Raw genomic sequence first — 18,094 nt, 5'->3', positions numbered from 1 at the left:
CCTGAAAGGTCTCTGGGGATCTCTGACAGGCATCAGACATGCTGTGCCTTCTAGTGCCATTCCGATCCCATGTCTGAACCCATCATGTAAAATAAAGCAGTTCCTGTATTGGATATAACAATTGCAACAAATTTGATTTGCCTCTCCTCAGCATTCCATCCTGAGGTAAATATTCTTCCTTGAAAAGGGAGCAGCTTGGCATATCCCTGGGTCAGTGGCCTAGTGACTACTTTGTGGGACACCCTGTTAACAACCAGAATTTCATCCTGCATTTGCTTCCTGAGCCAGCTGAAGCCAGGAGCATTGCATCAGCAACTAACTGAATTGGAGTGCCAGAAAGTCTTTTACCCCTATCCAGTGGGATGCTACTGCTTATTAGGGACAGGTGGATTTCAGAGGCACTTATGTATCATCTTCCCTTCACTTCCACCAACACTCATGCATTTAATTTCCTTCAGTTCTAGTTGAAGAAATACCCCAACAGCAGGGGTCCTGGGAGCTGCTTCTGTTGTCATTGGTGCTGGGTAGAAGTCTTCTGCTTGTTTTAGCCGTGTCCTTTGGCACTAGCAGTTGCTGGAAGGAACCTTGCCAGAGGAACCTGCTGTCTGGATACAAGTGGCTCAAGTAACCTCTTTAACTTAGCTATTAGCCAGACTTTCTCCCTGCCCTTTGCCCTGTTTGTTTTCTATTTTCTTCTGTTCTGAAACTTTCCCCTGTCCCTGAGTGGCCTGGCTGTGAAGCACTGCCTTTGGCAAAGTGTCAATAGAGCCATGTTTCCCCTGTTTAGTAGTTCCATTTGGGCCAGTTACAATAAGCCAGATTAATAAGTGTCAGTGGGAGAAACATGGGATGTTTTCTTCCTTGTGCCATATGGGGCACGAGAAGAAATATCATCCCACATCCAAAAATCGATACCGGCCCTTTGCCTCCCAGTCGATGCAATAGAACACTTTCCAGCCAGTGCTGCCCCTTCCCCATTTATAGAGCGAGGACATTGCCATGGGCTCCATAAGAGGAGAGAAGTCACAGCCAAACATGAAACAGGACATACCTTGCAGCACCAGATGGGATGGCAGCATAAGGTAGTGAAGGATACACACAGCCCATGTAGCCAAGTCCCTGGGTCTTCTCTGGAATATTGCTGCTCTGTGATCACTGTCTGTGTTTCTTGTACTAAATAAAGTTTCTAGGAATGTTTTAACACACTAATCACTATAATAGCATCCTTCAGACCATGGTGTAGGCTGTAGACAGAAGTCAGTGCAGGACACCCAGCCTGCCCCCAGAACAGGCAGTTCCCCAGGAAGGACCGTTTGTGCCTAGTGACGTTTCTTCAAAGTGGACTTCAGGGTTTTACGAATGTTTCAGACTGTTAAGCTCTAATGAGGACAAACTGCACAGCTGCCCATGCAGGCCTGGTAATTGCACTGAGATTATCTTGAGGAGCTGAACTTTAAAGTGCCCCAATGTTTGGATAAGTGCAGCTGTGTTATGTGCTGAAGGAAAAATGTTTGGTGAAAGCAGGGGAGTGAGGAGTGAAGTTAATGATTATCCCCTTGCATTCGGGGACCCAGGCTCCTGCTCTGCCCCAGCCAGAGTGGTGGAGGCTCACAAGGCAGCATGGTCCCACTCTTTCCTTTGGCTGTGATTGTGGGTCTGCTTAGTCTGACAGGCCCTGCCAGGAGCCCAAAGACAGAGCCTCTGAGTGGCTCCAGTGAGCAGCCTCTCTTCCGTGGAGCTGATCGCTATGATTTCGCCATTGTTGTCCCTGCAGGTGGCACAGAGTGCTTCTGGCAGTTTGCACATCAGAGCGGCTACTTCTACTTCAACTATGAGGTGAGTGCTGGGGACCCACTCCAAACAACTAGCTAAAGACTTTTTTATCAGGCTAAATGATCTAATGGTCCCTTCTGGCTTCAGAATCTTCAAAAATGGTTTCTTCTGTACCAACTTGCTGTCTTTCACTTTCAATGTCTGTTTGCTCTCATATGCTGAGTGGATATGAATAGGAGTGCCCGATCTACCTTCTCCACGCCTCTATTTTGTACCTTCTAATGTCTCCTGAACAGTCCCATTCTTGTCCTCAAAACTGCCATCCCTGCCTCTGAGCCCCTCTAGTTTTGCTGTATCCCTTGAAGGATGGGGACGAGTACTGTGTTCTATCCTGGTAGCACACAGGAGTTGACCTCTAGTCCAGTGCCCAATCTCTGGCAGTGGCCAGAGCCAGATACTTTAGAGGAAGATGGAAGCAGCCTTGTATTAGGCAGGTGTGGGATGATCGTCCCGTCACCTCCCCACACACAGATTAGGTGTCCCTAATTCCTTAGAGATGGGTTTTAAATCCTGAAGCATGAGGTTTATTGTCTCTTCCAAAATTTGTTAGCATTAACTAGAATAACTCTGGATATTCTTGTTACTCATAAATGTCCCATCCCTTTTTGAATCTTGCTAAGTTCTTGGCCACACTAACATCCTCTGGCAATGTGTTCCACAGTCGGGTCTCACAGGTGGAAGTGTTTGCTTCATGTTAGTTTTGCATTTTGCTCTTTTTTCACTGAATATCCCCTATGTTAGGAGAGAGAGAACAGACGCTCTGATTTTTCTCAGCCATTTAAATATCCCCTTTTAACCTTCCTGACTTCCATTTTCACTCTTCATGCCATAGATTACTCTCCTTTCTATTGACTTCACTGGAGTTGGATTTCTTTCCCCTGAACAAGAGGGGGCTCAAATAATCTCTTCAACCTCATTAGCCAGACTCTTCCCCCCGCCCCCAGCTCACCTTCATGTTTGTTTTGTTAAGAGGAGTTGCCTGCCTTCTAGTGACCTCACTCCAGGCTGAGTCTAAGGACTCTGTTTTTAGGGCCTTTTTGATTAAATTTCTTTTAAACTCCCTCTTCCTAAAGGTTAAGGCCCCGCCATGCTACTCCTGGGGCCCTCCCCTCTGTTGAGGAAGCTTGAACTTGATTGTATTGTGGTGACTATTAGAGGTTCAACTAGTGATTACTTCAGGCAACTCCCAGCTTTGGCTTTGACCTCAGTGGAGAAGAACTCCCGGTTCTGGAGAACGTGCTGTTTCAAAGGTTGCTAGGGAACTTTGCCAAGTTAGTAGTAGAGGGGCGAGAGCTAGTAGCCAGTGTCCAGTGTTGGTTGGATCTTCACTTGGCAGGAGGTTCCACAGTGCATGGACTCAGCTGAGCACTCACAACAGGAGACCTTCCTGTCCCCTGGGCTGCGAGTGGCAGGAGTATCCAAGGTCTCTTGCTGTGTGGTTGTGTATTGCCGGTACTAGGTACTGGGCTCCCGCCTGGGATGGAGCCCTCCAGTCCTCTTATCTTAAACCCTGTGACTTCCCAGCTTTTGTTTACATTGGGCCAATTGAAGCAGATGTGGGAGTTTGTGCCTGGCATTCTTGTCACTGTTTGTGTTTATCAGCTGCTCCCTTTATCTGTGGTGCGTGTGGAGCAAAGCAGCTGGGCTGTAGGCAGAGGGGCTGGAGGTGTTCAAGGATTCTGCGGATTGAGCTGGCATTCAAGCCCAAGGTGCTCCCCCACCCTTCTCTGAGCCTGTTCCAAAACAGGGGAGGTGTGGGGTTGGGAGTACTGATTGCTGCATGCGTAAAGGGCAAGGAGGACTGGCTTGAACCATAACACAGCTCCTGCTGGGGATTGACTGTACATAGAGGGAAGGGAATCCACTGCCCAGTCATGGAACATGTTTGGGGGCCACCCCTGTGCTAGCTAGATCTCTACTAGCCGTGGCATGGCTCAGTACACACATGGTTGGGGAGAGAAAGGGGATTGCGGGAGAGCATTACACTGTACAGCGCAAAACTGGGCAAAATTCTTGGTGTCCTTGCACTGACGTGGGCAGAGAAGGAAGCAGAGCCAGCAGTTCTCCTTGCCCCAGCCTTCCTTTCTGAGCCTGCGTACTCTGGAGCTAGGCCTGAGTGCACAGGAAACCACTTAGCTGCCAGGTGGAGGCTCTTATCTTTCATCCTGTAGAGTGGTAGCATTCTCCCCATTTCACTGACAGGAACTGAACCATCCAGCTACACACTGTGTGGAGAGCCAGGACTTTCCCAGTCCTGTGCTTGTTCCTTCAGGTGGTGCCTCTGCATAGCGTGTCTGGTTTGCTCGGGATGCTGCGGCTCCTGTAAACTTGTGGGCAGCCACTTGAGGTGAGTTTAGCTGTGTAGTTCATGCCTGTTCTCAGTGGCATCGGCTTTGCTGCCTTTATAAGCAACACAGCCCAATCTGTTCCCATGGGAATTTCTGAGGACAGCACCAGTCAGGTTTGTTCTTTGCTAGAACTCAGAGCTGCACCCAAAGTTCCTTATTCTGCTCATTGTCTCTTGGCTTCAGGTACAACGGACTTTGGGAATTGGACATGACAGACATGTTTTGGCCACTGCAAATGATCCCAATGGCCTCCAAATGGGCACGTCCCAGGATGTACGAGGACAGATGAACTTCCCAACCAAAGAGACAGGTTCTTGTCAGCCCTGCTATGTCCCTGGCCCACGTGAGAGCTGGACTACTGCAATCCAAGGGCAGCCTGCAGATCGTTAATGATCCAAGCCATAGTCCTGTTAAAGTCTTGCTAGACACGGCATGTGAGATACTGAGCTTGGAATTTGACTATACAGGCAACAAAGCTTTTCTGCAGCTGCTAAGCTTGGAGAGATCATGTCTCTGCTGCAGAGAAGGGGTAAATGGGAGCTAACAGAGTAGAGGATTTGGGGTAATGTCTGACTGTCAGCACCTGCTGCTCTCCTCTGATGCTTTGAACCACTTCCCTCTACAGGCTTTTACCAGCTGTGCTTGAGCAATCAGCTCAACCATTTCGGTGTCGTTCAGGTTTATCTCAACTTTGGTGTGTTCTACGAAGGCTTTGACCTGCAAAACCCAGCAGACATGGAAAGGAAGAAAATTAATGACACGCTGGAGGCAATTGAGGTAATGTTTTATTTGCACTGTCAGCTCCCTTGGAATCAATTGCAGGGCTGAAGCAAGCTCAACCGGGCATCTTGGTTTTGAAAATGAGGCACATGGAAGTAAATGGGGAGCTAAGGAGACTGCTGCTCCTAGGAAACATACATAGGGCAGCAACTGGAGTAGTTTTAAACCAGTCAGATACTTGGCTCCGGAGAGAGCCAGGAATGGGGGGGTGTCACATTCTGGGGTGGAATCCAGATCAATGAGTAGCTGTGTCACTGCCTGCCCTGTAGCCCTGGGGGCCTCACAATGCTTTGCTGCTGTAGCTTCCAACCTGGGCCGACCAAACATGCAGGTCACACCTTGACTGTCTGTGTATAGCCAACTGGCCCAGTAACCTATTGGCAACACTCCAGTCACCTTCTGGCTTGGTTACTACCTGCAGGGTGACCCCAACACACCCCAGTCCTGAATTTTCCCCAAAATGTGTTCTGCGCTGTCCAGCCCTCTGCTGAGCAGATCAGGTATCAGAAATCCATTCCCCCTCAATACTCAAGTTTGCTATCTTAACTTGAGTTACCCAAACAGTTCAGTTCAAACACAGCATTGGATTAGTTCTGATTGTAGTTAAAGAAACTCGATTTTTTAAAGACATTTTAGGTGAGTACAAGTATAAGGCACTAAAGTCAGAAATGGTTACAAGAAAACAAAAGATAAAGCACTATCTAATTGCTAAAACTCAACAAGCTAGACTTGGTTGAAGATAAAATCCTTAGCAAAATTGCTGACCAAATTCTCAGGTCAGGATCTCTCCTAAAGTCAAAGCACTGACTCCTTTGTCACCTTCGGTGAGAGAGCGACAGGGAGAGCTTTGGGTGGTTTTGCCCCTTGCTTTTATAGTCCAGCCCCCTTCTGAAGTGAATTCCTCTGAGGATTAACCCTCAAAGCAAAGTTTATTCAAATTCTAAAGGCGGCGACATGGAAACTGGTGGTGAAAGTGGCTCTATGCTCATTCTTCTCCCCTGTACATGCTGAAATGCAGCTTGTCTCCTGCCATTTTCCCCCTTTTTTTGTCTCAAGGACCCTGTTTACTCCTTGGATCTAAATTGAGGTGTGCACATTCCTGTGTTAAAACAGGTCTGTTCTAAACAACTTTTGCCCAGCCATGGCTGCACTATCACCATCGTACTGGGGAATTCATAACTCTACATATCACGTTGCTGTGTACATCTCACCAGGATATTGACAAGCAAGTTATGAATTTCCAGATGATACCTCACAGGGCCTATGTTCAATACATAATACGTGTAGCGTGTGAATACAGTGGTGCTTTCGGTCACGGGGTTGTGTGAGAACAGGAAAGGTGGCTGAGGGAGAGGTCTAGGTCAGTGGGGCATGTGAAGTTGGATGGGGCTGGCTGCCGGGGATCTGGATGGATTGCAGTCAACAGGCTCCTATTCTGCTCTTGTCATTCAGTCCCAAATGGTGAAAGATCTGTTCCTGCAGGCTCTGGGGGAGATCTGCAGGCCTTCCATTCTTTCCCTTACTGGTTCTCATAGGAACTTAGCAACTGCTGGGCCAGATTAGCCCAAACGTCCATCCACCCCTGTATCCTGCCTGACAGGGGCCAGCATGATACTTCACAGGAATATTCAAGGAACCTGGCAGAAGGCAGATGTGGGATAATGTCCCCACAAAGGTTTCATCCCAACCCCCGCCCCCACTAGAGGTTGTCTGAAGCCCTGAAGCACATAGTTAAAGCTCTTCCAAAACAGTTAGCATGGACAATGGTATCCACTGGATCTGGCCAAGTCCTTGGCCTCAGTGATACCTGGTGGCATAGAGTTCCACAGTCTAATTGAGGGTTGGGAGAAGGATTTAATTACCTGTCCTTGTGCTCGTTGCAGGAGAGCACCCGTAAGCTGCAGGCTCATGTCTTCCACATGTGGCGCATTTATAACTTTGCCCGGATGAGGAAAGCAGCTGACTACTTCATCCTTCAGTCCAACTATAACTATGTGAACTGGTGGTCACTGGCTCAGAGCCTGATCATTGTCCTCTCGGGTGTCCTGCAGCTGTATTTCCTAAAGCGACTCTTCAATGTGCATCCCACTTCTGCCACCAACAAACCGAGGTGCTAAGGCCTCTGGCTTACACCACTGCTGGACCCATGCAGCAGGATGGACCAAAGGACAGGCCTGTAACACTGCAGAATACACTGAACTCCATCTCATCCTTTCTCCCCTCTGCTTTCATGGAAGAAAAGGAGATCCTGCCTGTGGAAGGAGCAGGACAGGGATTTTTCAGGAACAGAATTCCCCTCAATGCCCTAGTGTCTAGCTGGCTCTTTATTCTCTACTCAGCCTCTAGTACAAGATCTGTTTTGGAGGGAGGGAGAGGGGATGGTTCACTGCTAGTTTAGGCCTAATCTGCCCAATGGTCTAATAGTGAAATGGCTTGAAAAGCTGTTCACATATTATAAATAAAACAAAAGGTTCATGCTGTGCAAGCACTGTCCTGTCTGAATCTATCCTCCTCTAGGAACCAGGGCTACTCCCTGCTGTGGAAGCCACTGCTACAGCACTGACCTACACTGCTTCTGATTTAGCCCTGGTTGTGTGGTCATGTTGTCTTCCAGTAGCACAACCCTGTAAGCTCCCACTCCTGCTGTACTTGGGTCTCTGTTGGGGAAAAAGGCAGAAACAACCCTGGGGGAGGGGAGGAATCACTTTGTTCCTGTTAACTGAAACAGCTGTGTTCACCTCAGTCTCCTGCTACACAGAACTTCCAGGTTGCCCTAGCACCCATGGAGGGAGAAGGTGGCTGTATTAAGGTGATCTACCTCCCCTCAGCAGGTACTACTGAGAAAACTGCCTTTAGTCTGAGACCGTAAGAGCCGTTCCTGGGCAGGGCTTAGGACTAGCTAGCCGAATTCTTTCATGAGGCCACACCAACATGGTTTTTATTAGATAGAAAACAAGTTTTATATAATCCCTGTCTCCTCTTCAGGCTGGGACAAGCACTCCTCAGAGCTCACAATAGTTATGACTAAGTCACAGGTAGAGAGGTCTGTAATCATCCACAGCAGCCAGCAGAGCCCCATTCCAGGAGAGCTCCCTGCTGCTGCTGCGAATTCTGCTTTCATAACATGCTCCATTCTTGCCATGTGGAGCTGGCAGCCCTTTAAGTAAGTGTGTCCTCATGCCGCACGTACTCCCCAACATCAGCCTGATGAAACACTACGATTGCCATGGGGTCCACTTTCCGGCAGTCCTGGGTAGACTTCGCCGCTACTCCAAAACCCTGAGGAATTAAGAATAGTGAAACTCAGGCACCCACTTGTATCAATACCACTCTGCTCAAAGCAAGTTCATCACCCTTTTCTGAAGAACAATCCACTCCCCTACCAGCACTGTCACTTACCAGAGGAACATCAGCCATGGAATACACCACCACACCCTGGTACTGAGCTGTGTTCTCGGTGATGCGACCTAGGCCAGATTTCAGCACGTGGTTCCCATAAAGGAAGGACTGTTCTGCTCCAGGTTTCACCCACACTTTATACTGCAAGAGAAAAGCACCCATCCTCAGGAGGCACAGCAAATGCTCACCCAGATCTTCACAAGTTAAACTTATTGCTGAACATACAAGGTTATTCCTCTTACAACTGGGCACAAGGGTAGAGACACACGTGATACGCTACTTGAGCCTTGCTTCATAAGGTGGTATCTGGGGCATGGGAGACAACAGGGACAACCTGAAACAGTCCATTGTTTCCTTTTGTTCTTCATGCAGCTATGTAAGGGGACCAGAGCCTGAGGGTAGCAGGGATTAGTGCCAGGGAAGCCCACAGAAAGCAGATTACTTCATGCAGCTAGGTGGAGCCCCAGTATAGGGTGAGCCAGAAAGCAGACACTTGAGACTGGAGCGCTCCAGTGCCACAAGGGGAGTGAGTACGGAGGGAAATACTAGCAGTAAGTAGTTGAGTAGCACCTAAAGATCCCAAACAGGATCACACCCCACTGTCCTGGGCACTGTACAAATTTATTAGACACACTCCATGCATACAAGCTAGAGACACAGGATAGGGGATATGGGTAACACAAGAGCAAATGAGTATGAGGAAGAACTGGTCCATCTTGTTTAGCTACAGGGGCTGCAAACATGTTATAACCTTCCCCAGGCCCCTCACCAGCAACATTCCCTCTAATTTTTTCCATCTGAGTGCAGAATAAATGTGATGTGCACTAGTAGGAAGAAAAAACCTAAATATATTTTTTAAAAAGTTAAATAGGGATAACTACTCCAGCCAGGACAGGTTAGGCATTTTAGAACTCACACTTAAATTAATTCTTTCAGTAGTAAGAGAAAAAAATGATTAAATGCATAGACCAGTCAAAACACTAAAATAACACACTTTGAAAAAATAAAATTACAGAGAATATATGTGCATTGCAAGAAGTAACAATATAAATATATGTCAGGAGGTGCATGACACAAACGGTGTGTGTGCTGGCTGCTAGGAAAGTTTTTGAGAGATGCTCCATGCTGTCTTTACAGCACTCACAGAAAGCTCTCCTGCTCTGTCCTGAGCCTTGTCGTCTCCTCTCCTCTCCCCTCCCCTGCTCTGTGGAGATGGGGCACATGGGTGGGGAGAGAGAGACAGAGACTGTGTGAGCTGGCTGCTGGGGAAGGCTCAGAAACAGTGCACTCTCTCTTTAAGAAAAGCTCTCAGTTACTCACCCTTTCCTGCACAAGCTCTGAGTCCTGATCCAGGCTATGTCCCCTCGGCCCTGCAGAGATGGGGTGCTGGGGAAGGGGGATCAGCACCCTCCTCCCCCACCCCGGCTCTGCACAGCCAACAGGAGGGTCCTGGGAGCAGCTGCAGAATGGAGCAAAGTGCGGGGAGGGGCAACTGAGCACATGCTGCTGCTGTGCTAATCAACTGGGCAGCACTTAAACGCTCCTGGGCTGCTCAAGCGAGCAGCTTACAGGGAACACAACACACCAGTGCTGCTAAACATGACCAAGGATCAGGTTGCTGCCTGAAAGCTGCTCCTTAGCAAGCCTCTCACCTTGGCATAGGGAGCAAGGTAATCCAGGGCAGTGACATGGAGCCGGAACTTCCCGGTCTTGGTGAACTTCCCAAAGCAGGTGCCCAGTGCCACCAGCTTGTCCCCAGGGATACTGGTCGCCACCTTCAAGATTCTCTCACTAGGAAAGAGCAAATGCAGCCAACATGTGATGAGTTCTCAGAGAACCTCAACACCTAAAAGAGAAGGTTTAACTAGCACCAGGCACCCCACTGTTAGCCAGAGGCACCAACGGGGCAGAGCATGAAGAGCTGCAGTCCCAAGAAGCATCAGCCCTGCACTCTCCAGGAAAGGCCCAGGAGACAGAGCACCCTGGGGCCAATCCCTGCCCTGAGGCAGCAGGGGTCCAGTCTGCAGAACTGGTCACTTCAATGGCAGCTGCGGAGCCTGCGCTTGTGGCCCGGGGACTTTGCAGCTGGGCTGCGCCACCCACCTGACGTAGTAAACGCGGTCCTTGTGCAGGCGGAAACAGTAGGAGCCGTCGGGCCGGTCCACCAGCAGCTGGATGTTCTCGCCGATGCTACGGGGAGACAGACCATGAGCGGTGGGCCCTTGGACAGGCCACCGGGGGGTCACCAGCCCCTCCGCCAGGCTGGGCCCACGGCCAGCGCCCAGGCCAGCCCCCTCTCTGCCCAGCCTCCCCCTCCCCCCGGCCCAGCCTTCGCCATCCCTCCAGGGTACCGGCGAGCCCCAGCCCAGCCTCTACGCAACATACTCAGTGCACGCGGCGAGCCACGCACGGCAGCTTCCGCTCAGCCTCCTGTCACTCGGGGGGGGCGTGGGGCAGGCCTCGTCTCGTCAGCTCCCCCGTGCGCCCCGGACTACCAGCCGGAGCCCCCCCCCCGGCCAGCCCCTCTCGCCAGCTCCCACTCGCGCTGCAGGACTCCGGCCGGCCCCCGGTCTTAGACCCTCTTCCGCCAGCTCCCTCCCAAGGCTCCGGCGGAGCCCCCCCCCCCGGGCGCCCCTCTCCCGCCCAGTTCGGCCCCCGGCTCACCCCGGCCGCCCAGCCAGCCGCCCCCTCAATATTTGCGGCTCTCGAAGGGGGGTTCCTCCTGCGTGAGGGGCCGCATCGCGACCGGGTGGTCGGTAGCACGGTCAGTGGGGGAGGGAAGCGGACGGAAGAATGGGCCGTAGAGTCTAGAAATGGTTGCGGCCCGTAGAAGTCGGGAGTCGGGAGGGTCGGCTCCGGGTTGGGTTGCGGAGGCTGTCAGGAGGCGCGAGACCAGTCTCTCCAGAGCATGAGTTGCGAAGCGGTAGAGATGTCCCACCATAGAGCTGCGTGTCGTGGCGTCTCCCAAGAGGGGGCCGCGGAGCGCTGGAGGAGGCAGTCTGCTGGCCTGGTGTTGCGGGGGCGCGGGCGGCGCCGGGGCCGGCGCTGGTATGGCGGAGCTGGGGGGCTGGGCGGAGGCGCTGGGCGCGAGCCCGGGCCGATGGAGAGCGGGCGCTGGCCGCCGCAGACGCGGGCTTGGCCTTCGCCATACAAATGTTTCATCCGCTCGGAGTGACCCAGCGAGAGGGCCGCGGCTTCGGGGATCGAGCGCGGCCTGGCCCGGCTCCTGGGGCGGCTTGCCCGGTCCAGGAAGCTGCAGGTGGGCCGGGGGCAGGCCGGGCGGGGGGGGGTTGCAGGGGAGGCCGCGGGCCGGGGTGGCGGGGGCGGCGGCGGGGGCAGGGCCTGGTGGAGGTTTGCGCGGGGCTGAGTTCTCTTTCCCTCTGGCAGGAGCTTCTTGCGGGACGCTGAGGAAATCGCCTCCGACCGCCGCATGAACAGCCTGACCCTGAACCGGCACACGGAGATCTTGGAGATCCTGGAGATCCCGCAGCTGATGGACACCTGCGTCCGTAACAGCTACTACGAGGAGGCGCTGGAGCTCGCTGCCTATGTACGCCGGCTGGAGAGGAAACACTCCTCCATCCCCGTTATCCAGGTTTGTCCCAATAGTGCTGCCCATGCTGGGGGCTGCAGCCCCTGGGCATGGGATGAGCTCCTCAGATGGTGGCTGGCTGGGTCAACTCGCCTCCATGCAGCAGGTGGGGTCTTGCTCTGAGAGGAGTGTGGTTTGGGAGTGTAATGTTTGGAGTTCAGATTTGGGGCATGGAGCTTGAGGCTGTGGAGGACTGTCTCCTAAATGAGGTCTCTCTCTCCCTTTCTCTAGGGTATTGTGGACGAAGTGCATCAGTCTTCACAGCTGATGCTGAATCACTTGATCCAGCAACTGCGCACTAATATCCAGCTGCCAGCTTGCCTGCGTGTCATTGGCTACTTGCGGCGCATGGATGTGTTCACAGAGGCCGAACTGCGTATCAAGTTTCTGCAGGCCCGGGACACCTGGCTCTGCTCCATCCAGGCCTCCATCCCTGATGACGACCCCTATTTCCACATCACCAAGACCATCGAGGCCTGCCGCATCCATCTCTTTGACATCATCACACAGTATCGCGCCATCTTCTCGGACGAGGAGCCGTTGCTGCCTCCTGGCGAGCATGCAGTCAATGAGAGTGCCATCTTCCATGGCTGGGTGCTGCAGAAGGTTTCACAATTCCTGCAGGTTCTGGACAGTGACCTCCAGCGGGGGGTGGGCAGCCGCTTGGACTCACTGTTGGGTCAGTGCATGTACTTTGGCCTGTCCTTTAGCAGGGTGGGGGCTGATTTCCGGGGCCAGCTGGCCCCAGTGTTCCAGCAAGTTGCATTTGGCACTTTCAAGAAGGCGATTCAGGAAGCAGTGGACAAATTCCAAGATGAGATGAACTCCTACACGCTGATCTCTGCTCCTGCTGTCCTCGGCAGCACCATCCCTGTGGCAGTGCCAAGCACCCAGCCAGGAACCCTGCAGCCTCCCATGGTGCTGCTGGACTTCCCACCTCTTGCCTGCTTCCTGAACAATATTCTGGTTGCCTTCAATGACCTGCGTCTCTGCTGTCCTGTGGCTCTTGCCCAGGATGTAACAACTTCCCTGGAGGTTGCCCTGGGCAAGGTGAGGCAGGCACCTGACAGGGCAAGGCCGTTTCTCTCTATTTCAGCATTTTGTACCAGGCTGTCAGAATGCCGAGGAAAGATCTTGCCGTTTCCTTCTGCACCCACTTCCTGTTGGCTGAATGAGCCCCTTTCCCCTCCCCTGCATTTCCCCTACAATTGGGCAACTGAATCAGACTCGGGGTCCAGCATCAGAAGATGAACTGTGTAGGGCAAGGTGGTATGTCAGTGGCTGCTCTCCAGGGCCAGTCCCATCACTCTGAACAGCTTGGGGAATGTGGGGCTGTTTGGTGCTGCCGCCAAGGGTGGAGGTTGCAGGATGAGGAACTGAAAGTGCTTACGCGCTCACACTCTCTCTCCTTCCTGCAGGTGACTCAAACAATCCTGGCTTTTCACCGGGCAGAGGAGGCGGCTTTCAGCAGCCGGGAGCAGGAGCTTTTTGCTCAGTTCTGTACGGTGTTCCTGGAAGACCTGCTCCCCTATCTTAACCGTTGCCTCCACGTGCTCTTTCCCCCAGCCCAGATAGCACAGACCCTGGGTAAGAATTCCTTCTTCCCTCAGCAGAGAAGTATGAGGGAAGTGCCTGCTCTCGTGCAGAGCCAGGGCATATCTGCTGAGCAGGGTGGGTCCCAGAGACCCTTGTCTTTGACTCCTTCACTGCCCTGCTCTGGTTCCCATGGGACAGCCGTTGGCTGGAGTGCTCAGAGCTCCCCCAGTGAAGTCCAACAGTCCACAAGGATCCCTGCCTGCGCTGTGTGATGTTGTCACTGTCTCCATGTCCCTTTCCAGGTGGGCTCTGGGTGAGTTAACTCTCTGCTCTCTTGGCCAGGTGTTCCTCCCACTCAGCTGCACAAGTATGGCAGCCTTGGCTGTGTGGACGTGAATGTGATCAAGGAGCCACTCGCCTTCATCCTGCCAAAGAGAGAGGCCATGTTCACTCCAGACGAGAAAGAACTGGCCCAGGAGAGCCTCGCACCTGCACCAGAAATTCCAGGGCCAGAGCAGGGAGTAGAACCTAGTGTGCAGCTGCCTCTGGTGGCTGGAGAGGAGAGCAGCGTGAACACAATGGCTGTTCCACAGCCTGATGTCCCAGTAGCCACAACCTAACAGAGGGAGGGGACTGCCCTAGCTTGCCCGCCGTGCTGCGTGCATATACTGAGTGATTCTGGCCTCTGCAGAAGCCTGTGGGAGTCTTGCACGTAGCAGCGCTGGTATTGAACAATGGCACTGCGTGTGGGGTGTGGATGGAGATGAGCAGGAGCATTGGCTGTGTCTGCTGATGGGAACTGTACAGAGGATTACAGGCTGCATCAGCTGTCAACTACTTCTTTGGCTTCACTGTAACCATCGAGTGTGGGCAAGGGCCCCTGCAGGTCTCCTGGGCCGGGCCTGGGTGGAAGGAGGCTGGACCTAGGCTCTCTGCAGCCCGTAGTATAAAGAGAGTGAATGCTTTCTGACTTGGAAAGCAGGTTCAGTGATGTACATACCTCTGAAAAAGGCTGATCATTGTGTACATAAAGCTCATTAGTGTATTCGGTGCTGTACCTGCTTCCCCCCCCAGCCTTGGCTGCAAGCAGCTGCTATGGGCATACCTTGCTATGGTCTGTCATTTCCCTCCCCAGCCTGACAAGGGCTCAGCTATTGAAGATATTCACAGATGCTCAGCTGCTGCTTTTACCCCCTCTGAGCTTTGGGCTCGAGCTTTGGGCTCAAACCTTGGGCAACGGCCAGAGCGAAAAATCAGTGTATTTTGCACTGCGGGGAAGGAGGTGCAGGGGGTACAGGCCCATCTCCAGGCATGGCTGAGTGGGGTACAAGCTGGAGCTGGCGCTGCCCCTTGGAAGGCTCTCAAGTGCCTTTGTTTTTTTGGTTTTTCTTTTCAAGTGCTCTCTGCGTGAATGGAGAACTGGGTTGCTGAAACCTTCAGCTAGGGGCTTAGTCGAGGTGGGAAGGCTTGTGCCCCCTGTGCTGCGGCTGGGGCGTTCAAGCAGAGGGTGGTGGAGAGCTGCTAGCTGAGGGCTTAGAGCAGGGCCAGGGGGTTGTAGGCAACTGGAGGGTGAGAAGCATGAATGTGGGGCCTGGGGCATGCCCCTCCCCTCCTTTGGGAAGTGTAGTGCCATGGGTGACATGTGAGGTGGGGAGAGGCCACCCAGCAGCCTCTGGTCTATGGAGCAGATCTGTCCCCAGCCTGCTGTTGTGTCAAGGGATGTGACAGCCCATTTCCCCACAGTGGGGAGCAGGGGCCTGGGTGGCTCTCCTTGCTGCCCCCAGAGACCGTGGTAGGGGGCTGCTCTTGCTCTGCACAGTGGGGTGCCCTGCAGCTCCCCTTGTCTGCCGCAGTGTCCCAAGCTGGGGAGCCCTGCAGCCCCCAGGCTGGACCCTCCCCCCCCCGGAGTGCTTGCAACCCCCCTGCAAACCCCTCTAATCCATCCCCCTGCCCTTGGCTTGGAGCCGGTAACCCCGCCCTCCGCCGCCAGGGGCTGAGCTCTGCCCTGGTACCACAGGAGACTACAACTCCCGGCATGCACCGCTACTTCCGTCACGTGCAGGCCCGGAGCCCCGCCCAGCAGGCGCTGGGGCCCTTCGTGCCCATGGCCGCGTGCGGGGCCTGGCCGCCCTTCGCGCACGTGCGGAGCCGCTGGGGCCCGGCCTGGGCCGAGCCCGCCGAGCTGCTCGGCGCCGGCCACGCCGCGCTGCCCCTGGCAGGCCTGCGCCGCGCGCTGCTGCCGCCCCGCCCCACCGCGCGTGTGCCAGGCGGGACACCCCGTGCTGCGGGCGGCCGGCTGCCGCGTGGACCCCGCGCTCATCGCCAGCGCCGAGTGCAGGCGCCTGATCCGGACGCTGGTGCGGGTGATGCGGCGGCTGCCGTGCGTGGGGCTGAGCGCGCCCCAGCTCGGGGTGCCCCTGCAGCTCTTCGTGGCCGAGCTCCCCGAGCGGCTGCACCTGGCGACCGGCCCGAGCCTGCGGGCGGCCAGGCAGATGGCCCCGTTCCCGCTCAAAGTGTTCGTGAACCCGTCCATGCGGGTGCTGGACTCCCGCCTGGTCTCCTTCCCCGAGGGCTGCGAGAGCATCGCGGGCTTTGCCGCCTGTGTGCCCCGGTACCAGGCGGTGCAGGTGTCAGGTAGGCGGGGCAGCCCCGGGCCTCCCTGCCGGGACTGCAACGGGGGGCTGCAGCGCGCAAAGCCAGGCGCAGCCGTCACCAGGGCTGGTGCAACGGGGGGCAGCATTTTCTTCGGCAGCGACCAGCTCTTCGGCCGCTCCGATCGCTGCCAGCATTTAGGCGGCGGGAGCTGGGGCAGAGGAGCGTGCGGAGGGCCGCCTGCAACAAGTAGGGGAGAAGGGGGCACTCAGGGGAACTCCGCACCCCAGCTCACTCCTCCCCGAGCCACTTCACCCGCCTCCCAGGCTTGTGGCACCTAAGCTGATTGGCGCAAACCTAGGAGGCGGGAGAAGTGGAGCAGCCATGGGTGCTGGGGGTGGAGGCAGAGCAGGAATGAGCTGGGCTGGGGGTGGTGCATCAGGGAGGAGGGTGGGAAGCTGCTTGCGGGGGAGGAGGGGGCGCCTCAGGGCGGAGGGAGAGAGCTGCTGCAGGGGGAGACACCTCAGGGCGGGTGCTCGGATGGGGGAGGGTGTAAGGCGGAAGTTTCGCGTAGGGCACAAAACTTCCTTGCACCAGCCCTGTCCATCTCACGGACCACATGGTACTGCAGCGGGCCTGTCTCCTAGCACCCCTTAGCACAGTGCCAGGTTCGGCCTGCTACCGGCTGCTGCTCCTCTTCCTGTTCCCAGCCCCCTCATCTCCCCCCCGCATCACCTGGTCTCTGCCACCCATTGCCTGCCTCAGGCCTTCCCCACACATACACCCCATTTCCCTCCCCCCAGCCAGGCCTGTCCCCTCCCCGCCCCGCCCAGTCACCCATGCACACCAGCCCTGTGGCAACAATTCCTATTTCTGGGAAGCCCTGATCTATGTTCAGCCCCCTGGCCACAGACAGCGTGCTGGCATTGAGTGGCCTGGCTTGGCATTCTGGCACATCGAGTGCATCCCCCATAGTCCGGCAGGAGCCCCATATCTCTGAACCCCATAGCCGGGGACAGACTGAGGTCTTTGATCCTGGTAAGCTGTGCAAGTGGCAGGAATTCAGGCTGGTGTGGGGGACACCACACTACCATTAGGCAGGGCCCAAACACCCCCCCTTGCATGTGAGGCAGCTGGCCCTGCTGGTGCTGATGCATGAGCCCTGCCCTGAGGGGGCTATACATGCTGTGCTTAGCCAGGGGGTGATTGGTGACAGCTGTATTGGAAGTGTGGGGGCCTGATGCTCAGCTTCTCACCTGGGCCATGTTTGCTTCTGCAGGCCTGAATGAGGCAGGAGATGCCACTTCTTGGCAGGCAAGCGGGTGGGCGGCCCGCATCCTCCAGCATGAGATGGACCACCTGCAGGGCATCCTGTACATCGACAAAATGGAGAGCCGGACCTTTGTGAATACACGCTGGACAGAGCTGAATGACTGAGCCCCTCACGTGCCGCATCATGGGCAGCTGGAGTGACCAGCATAGGTTGGGGTGTGCCCTCCACTCTGACCAAGGGCACGATGGCTGCGCTGGGAGCCTCTGGCAGCAGGTGGAACCTCTCCCACTGACAGCAAGGGAAATAAATGTGTTCCACAGCTCAGCTGCAGTCTGAGAGTTCGGAGGGCTTGTGGCCAGGTGGGGGCCAACCCTCCCTTTCCCTCTGAGGCCATGGCTAACTCCCCCCCCGTCCCCCGCTGGGAGCCCGAGCAGGCAGACAGGTACATCTCCTGTGCTTTCCTAGCAGCCCCTGCCTAGGGCTGGCCCCTGGCTGCATGGGCGAGTCCTGGTTCAGTTTAGCCCAGCACTTGGGGTAGTTTTATGATGTGCACCCACAGGGACCAAGCTGAGAGTAACTTGTCTTCCCTTCTGTCACTGCGCCATGTGACACTGAGGCCTTAGGGGGAAAGGTGAGTGGATGTAGCCCTCCCTCCTGTCAGCAGGAGCAGTCATCTCCTGCTGGGAGAGGTAGCTGAGGGGTACCACACCAGTGCTGCTGCTGGCGCCCCCAGCTGGTTGC

At 54.9% G+C, this 18,094-nt stretch overlaps 4 protein-coding genes across 4 annotated transcripts; 3 read left to right on the top strand and 1 right to left on the bottom strand.

The window, feature by feature from the left end:
* The first annotated feature begins 14 nt into the window (after positions 1 to 14).
* TMED6 (transmembrane p24 trafficking protein 6) lies at positions 15 to 7,809 on the top strand. Its single transcript, XM_032771426.2, has 4 exons — positions 15 to 1,836; positions 4,365 to 4,491; positions 4,807 to 4,958; positions 6,845 to 7,809. The coding sequence occupies exons 1-4, from the start codon at positions 1,621 to 1,623 to the stop codon at positions 7,076 to 7,078; spliced, it is 729 nt and encodes a 242-aa protein (XP_032627317.1). The 5' UTR covers positions 15 to 1,620; the 3' UTR covers positions 7,079 to 7,809.
* A 74-nt stretch (positions 7,810 to 7,883) lies between these two features.
* Positions 7,884 to 11,522, bottom strand: NIP7 (nucleolar pre-rRNA processing protein NIP7). Its single transcript, XM_075073827.1, has 5 exons — positions 11,299 to 11,522; positions 10,464 to 10,622; positions 10,013 to 10,151; positions 8,361 to 8,501; positions 7,884 to 8,240 (listed from the first exon to the last, which is right to left on the bottom strand). The coding sequence occupies exons 1-5, from the start codon at positions 11,520 to 11,522 to the stop codon at positions 8,121 to 8,123; spliced, it is 783 nt and encodes a 260-aa protein (XP_074929928.1). The 3' UTR covers positions 7,884 to 8,120.
* Positions 11,523 to 11,718: 196 nt separating this feature from the next.
* COG8 (component of oligomeric golgi complex 8) lies at positions 11,719 to 14,536 on the top strand. The gene is made up of 4 exons (XM_032771414.2): positions 11,719 to 11,955; positions 12,184 to 13,002; positions 13,371 to 13,539; positions 13,831 to 14,536. Exons 1-4 carry the CDS (start codon positions 11,791 to 11,793, stop codon positions 14,106 to 14,108), a joined length of 1,431 nt encoding a protein of 476 aa, XP_032627305.2. The 5' UTR covers positions 11,719 to 11,790; the 3' UTR covers positions 14,109 to 14,536.
* Positions 14,537 to 15,523: 987 nt separating this feature from the next.
* PDF (peptide deformylase, mitochondrial) lies at positions 15,524 to 17,677 on the top strand. Its single transcript, XM_032771415.2, has 3 exons — positions 15,524 to 15,628; positions 15,708 to 16,122; positions 17,360 to 17,677. The coding sequence occupies exons 1-3, from the start codon at positions 15,524 to 15,526 to the stop codon at positions 17,515 to 17,517; spliced, it is 678 nt and encodes a 225-aa protein (XP_032627306.1). The 3' UTR covers positions 17,518 to 17,677.
* The last annotated feature ends 417 nt before the right edge of the window (positions 17,678 to 18,094 follow it).

This window comes from Chelonoidis abingdonii, chromosome 19 (genome assembly GCF_003597395.2).
Source record: "Chelonoidis abingdonii isolate Lonesome George chromosome 19, CheloAbing_2.0, whole genome shotgun sequence".
Taxonomy (NCBI): domain Eukaryota; kingdom Metazoa; phylum Chordata; order Testudines; family Testudinidae; genus Chelonoidis; species Chelonoidis abingdonii.
This window is presented reverse-complemented; position numbering and strand designations above follow the sequence as displayed.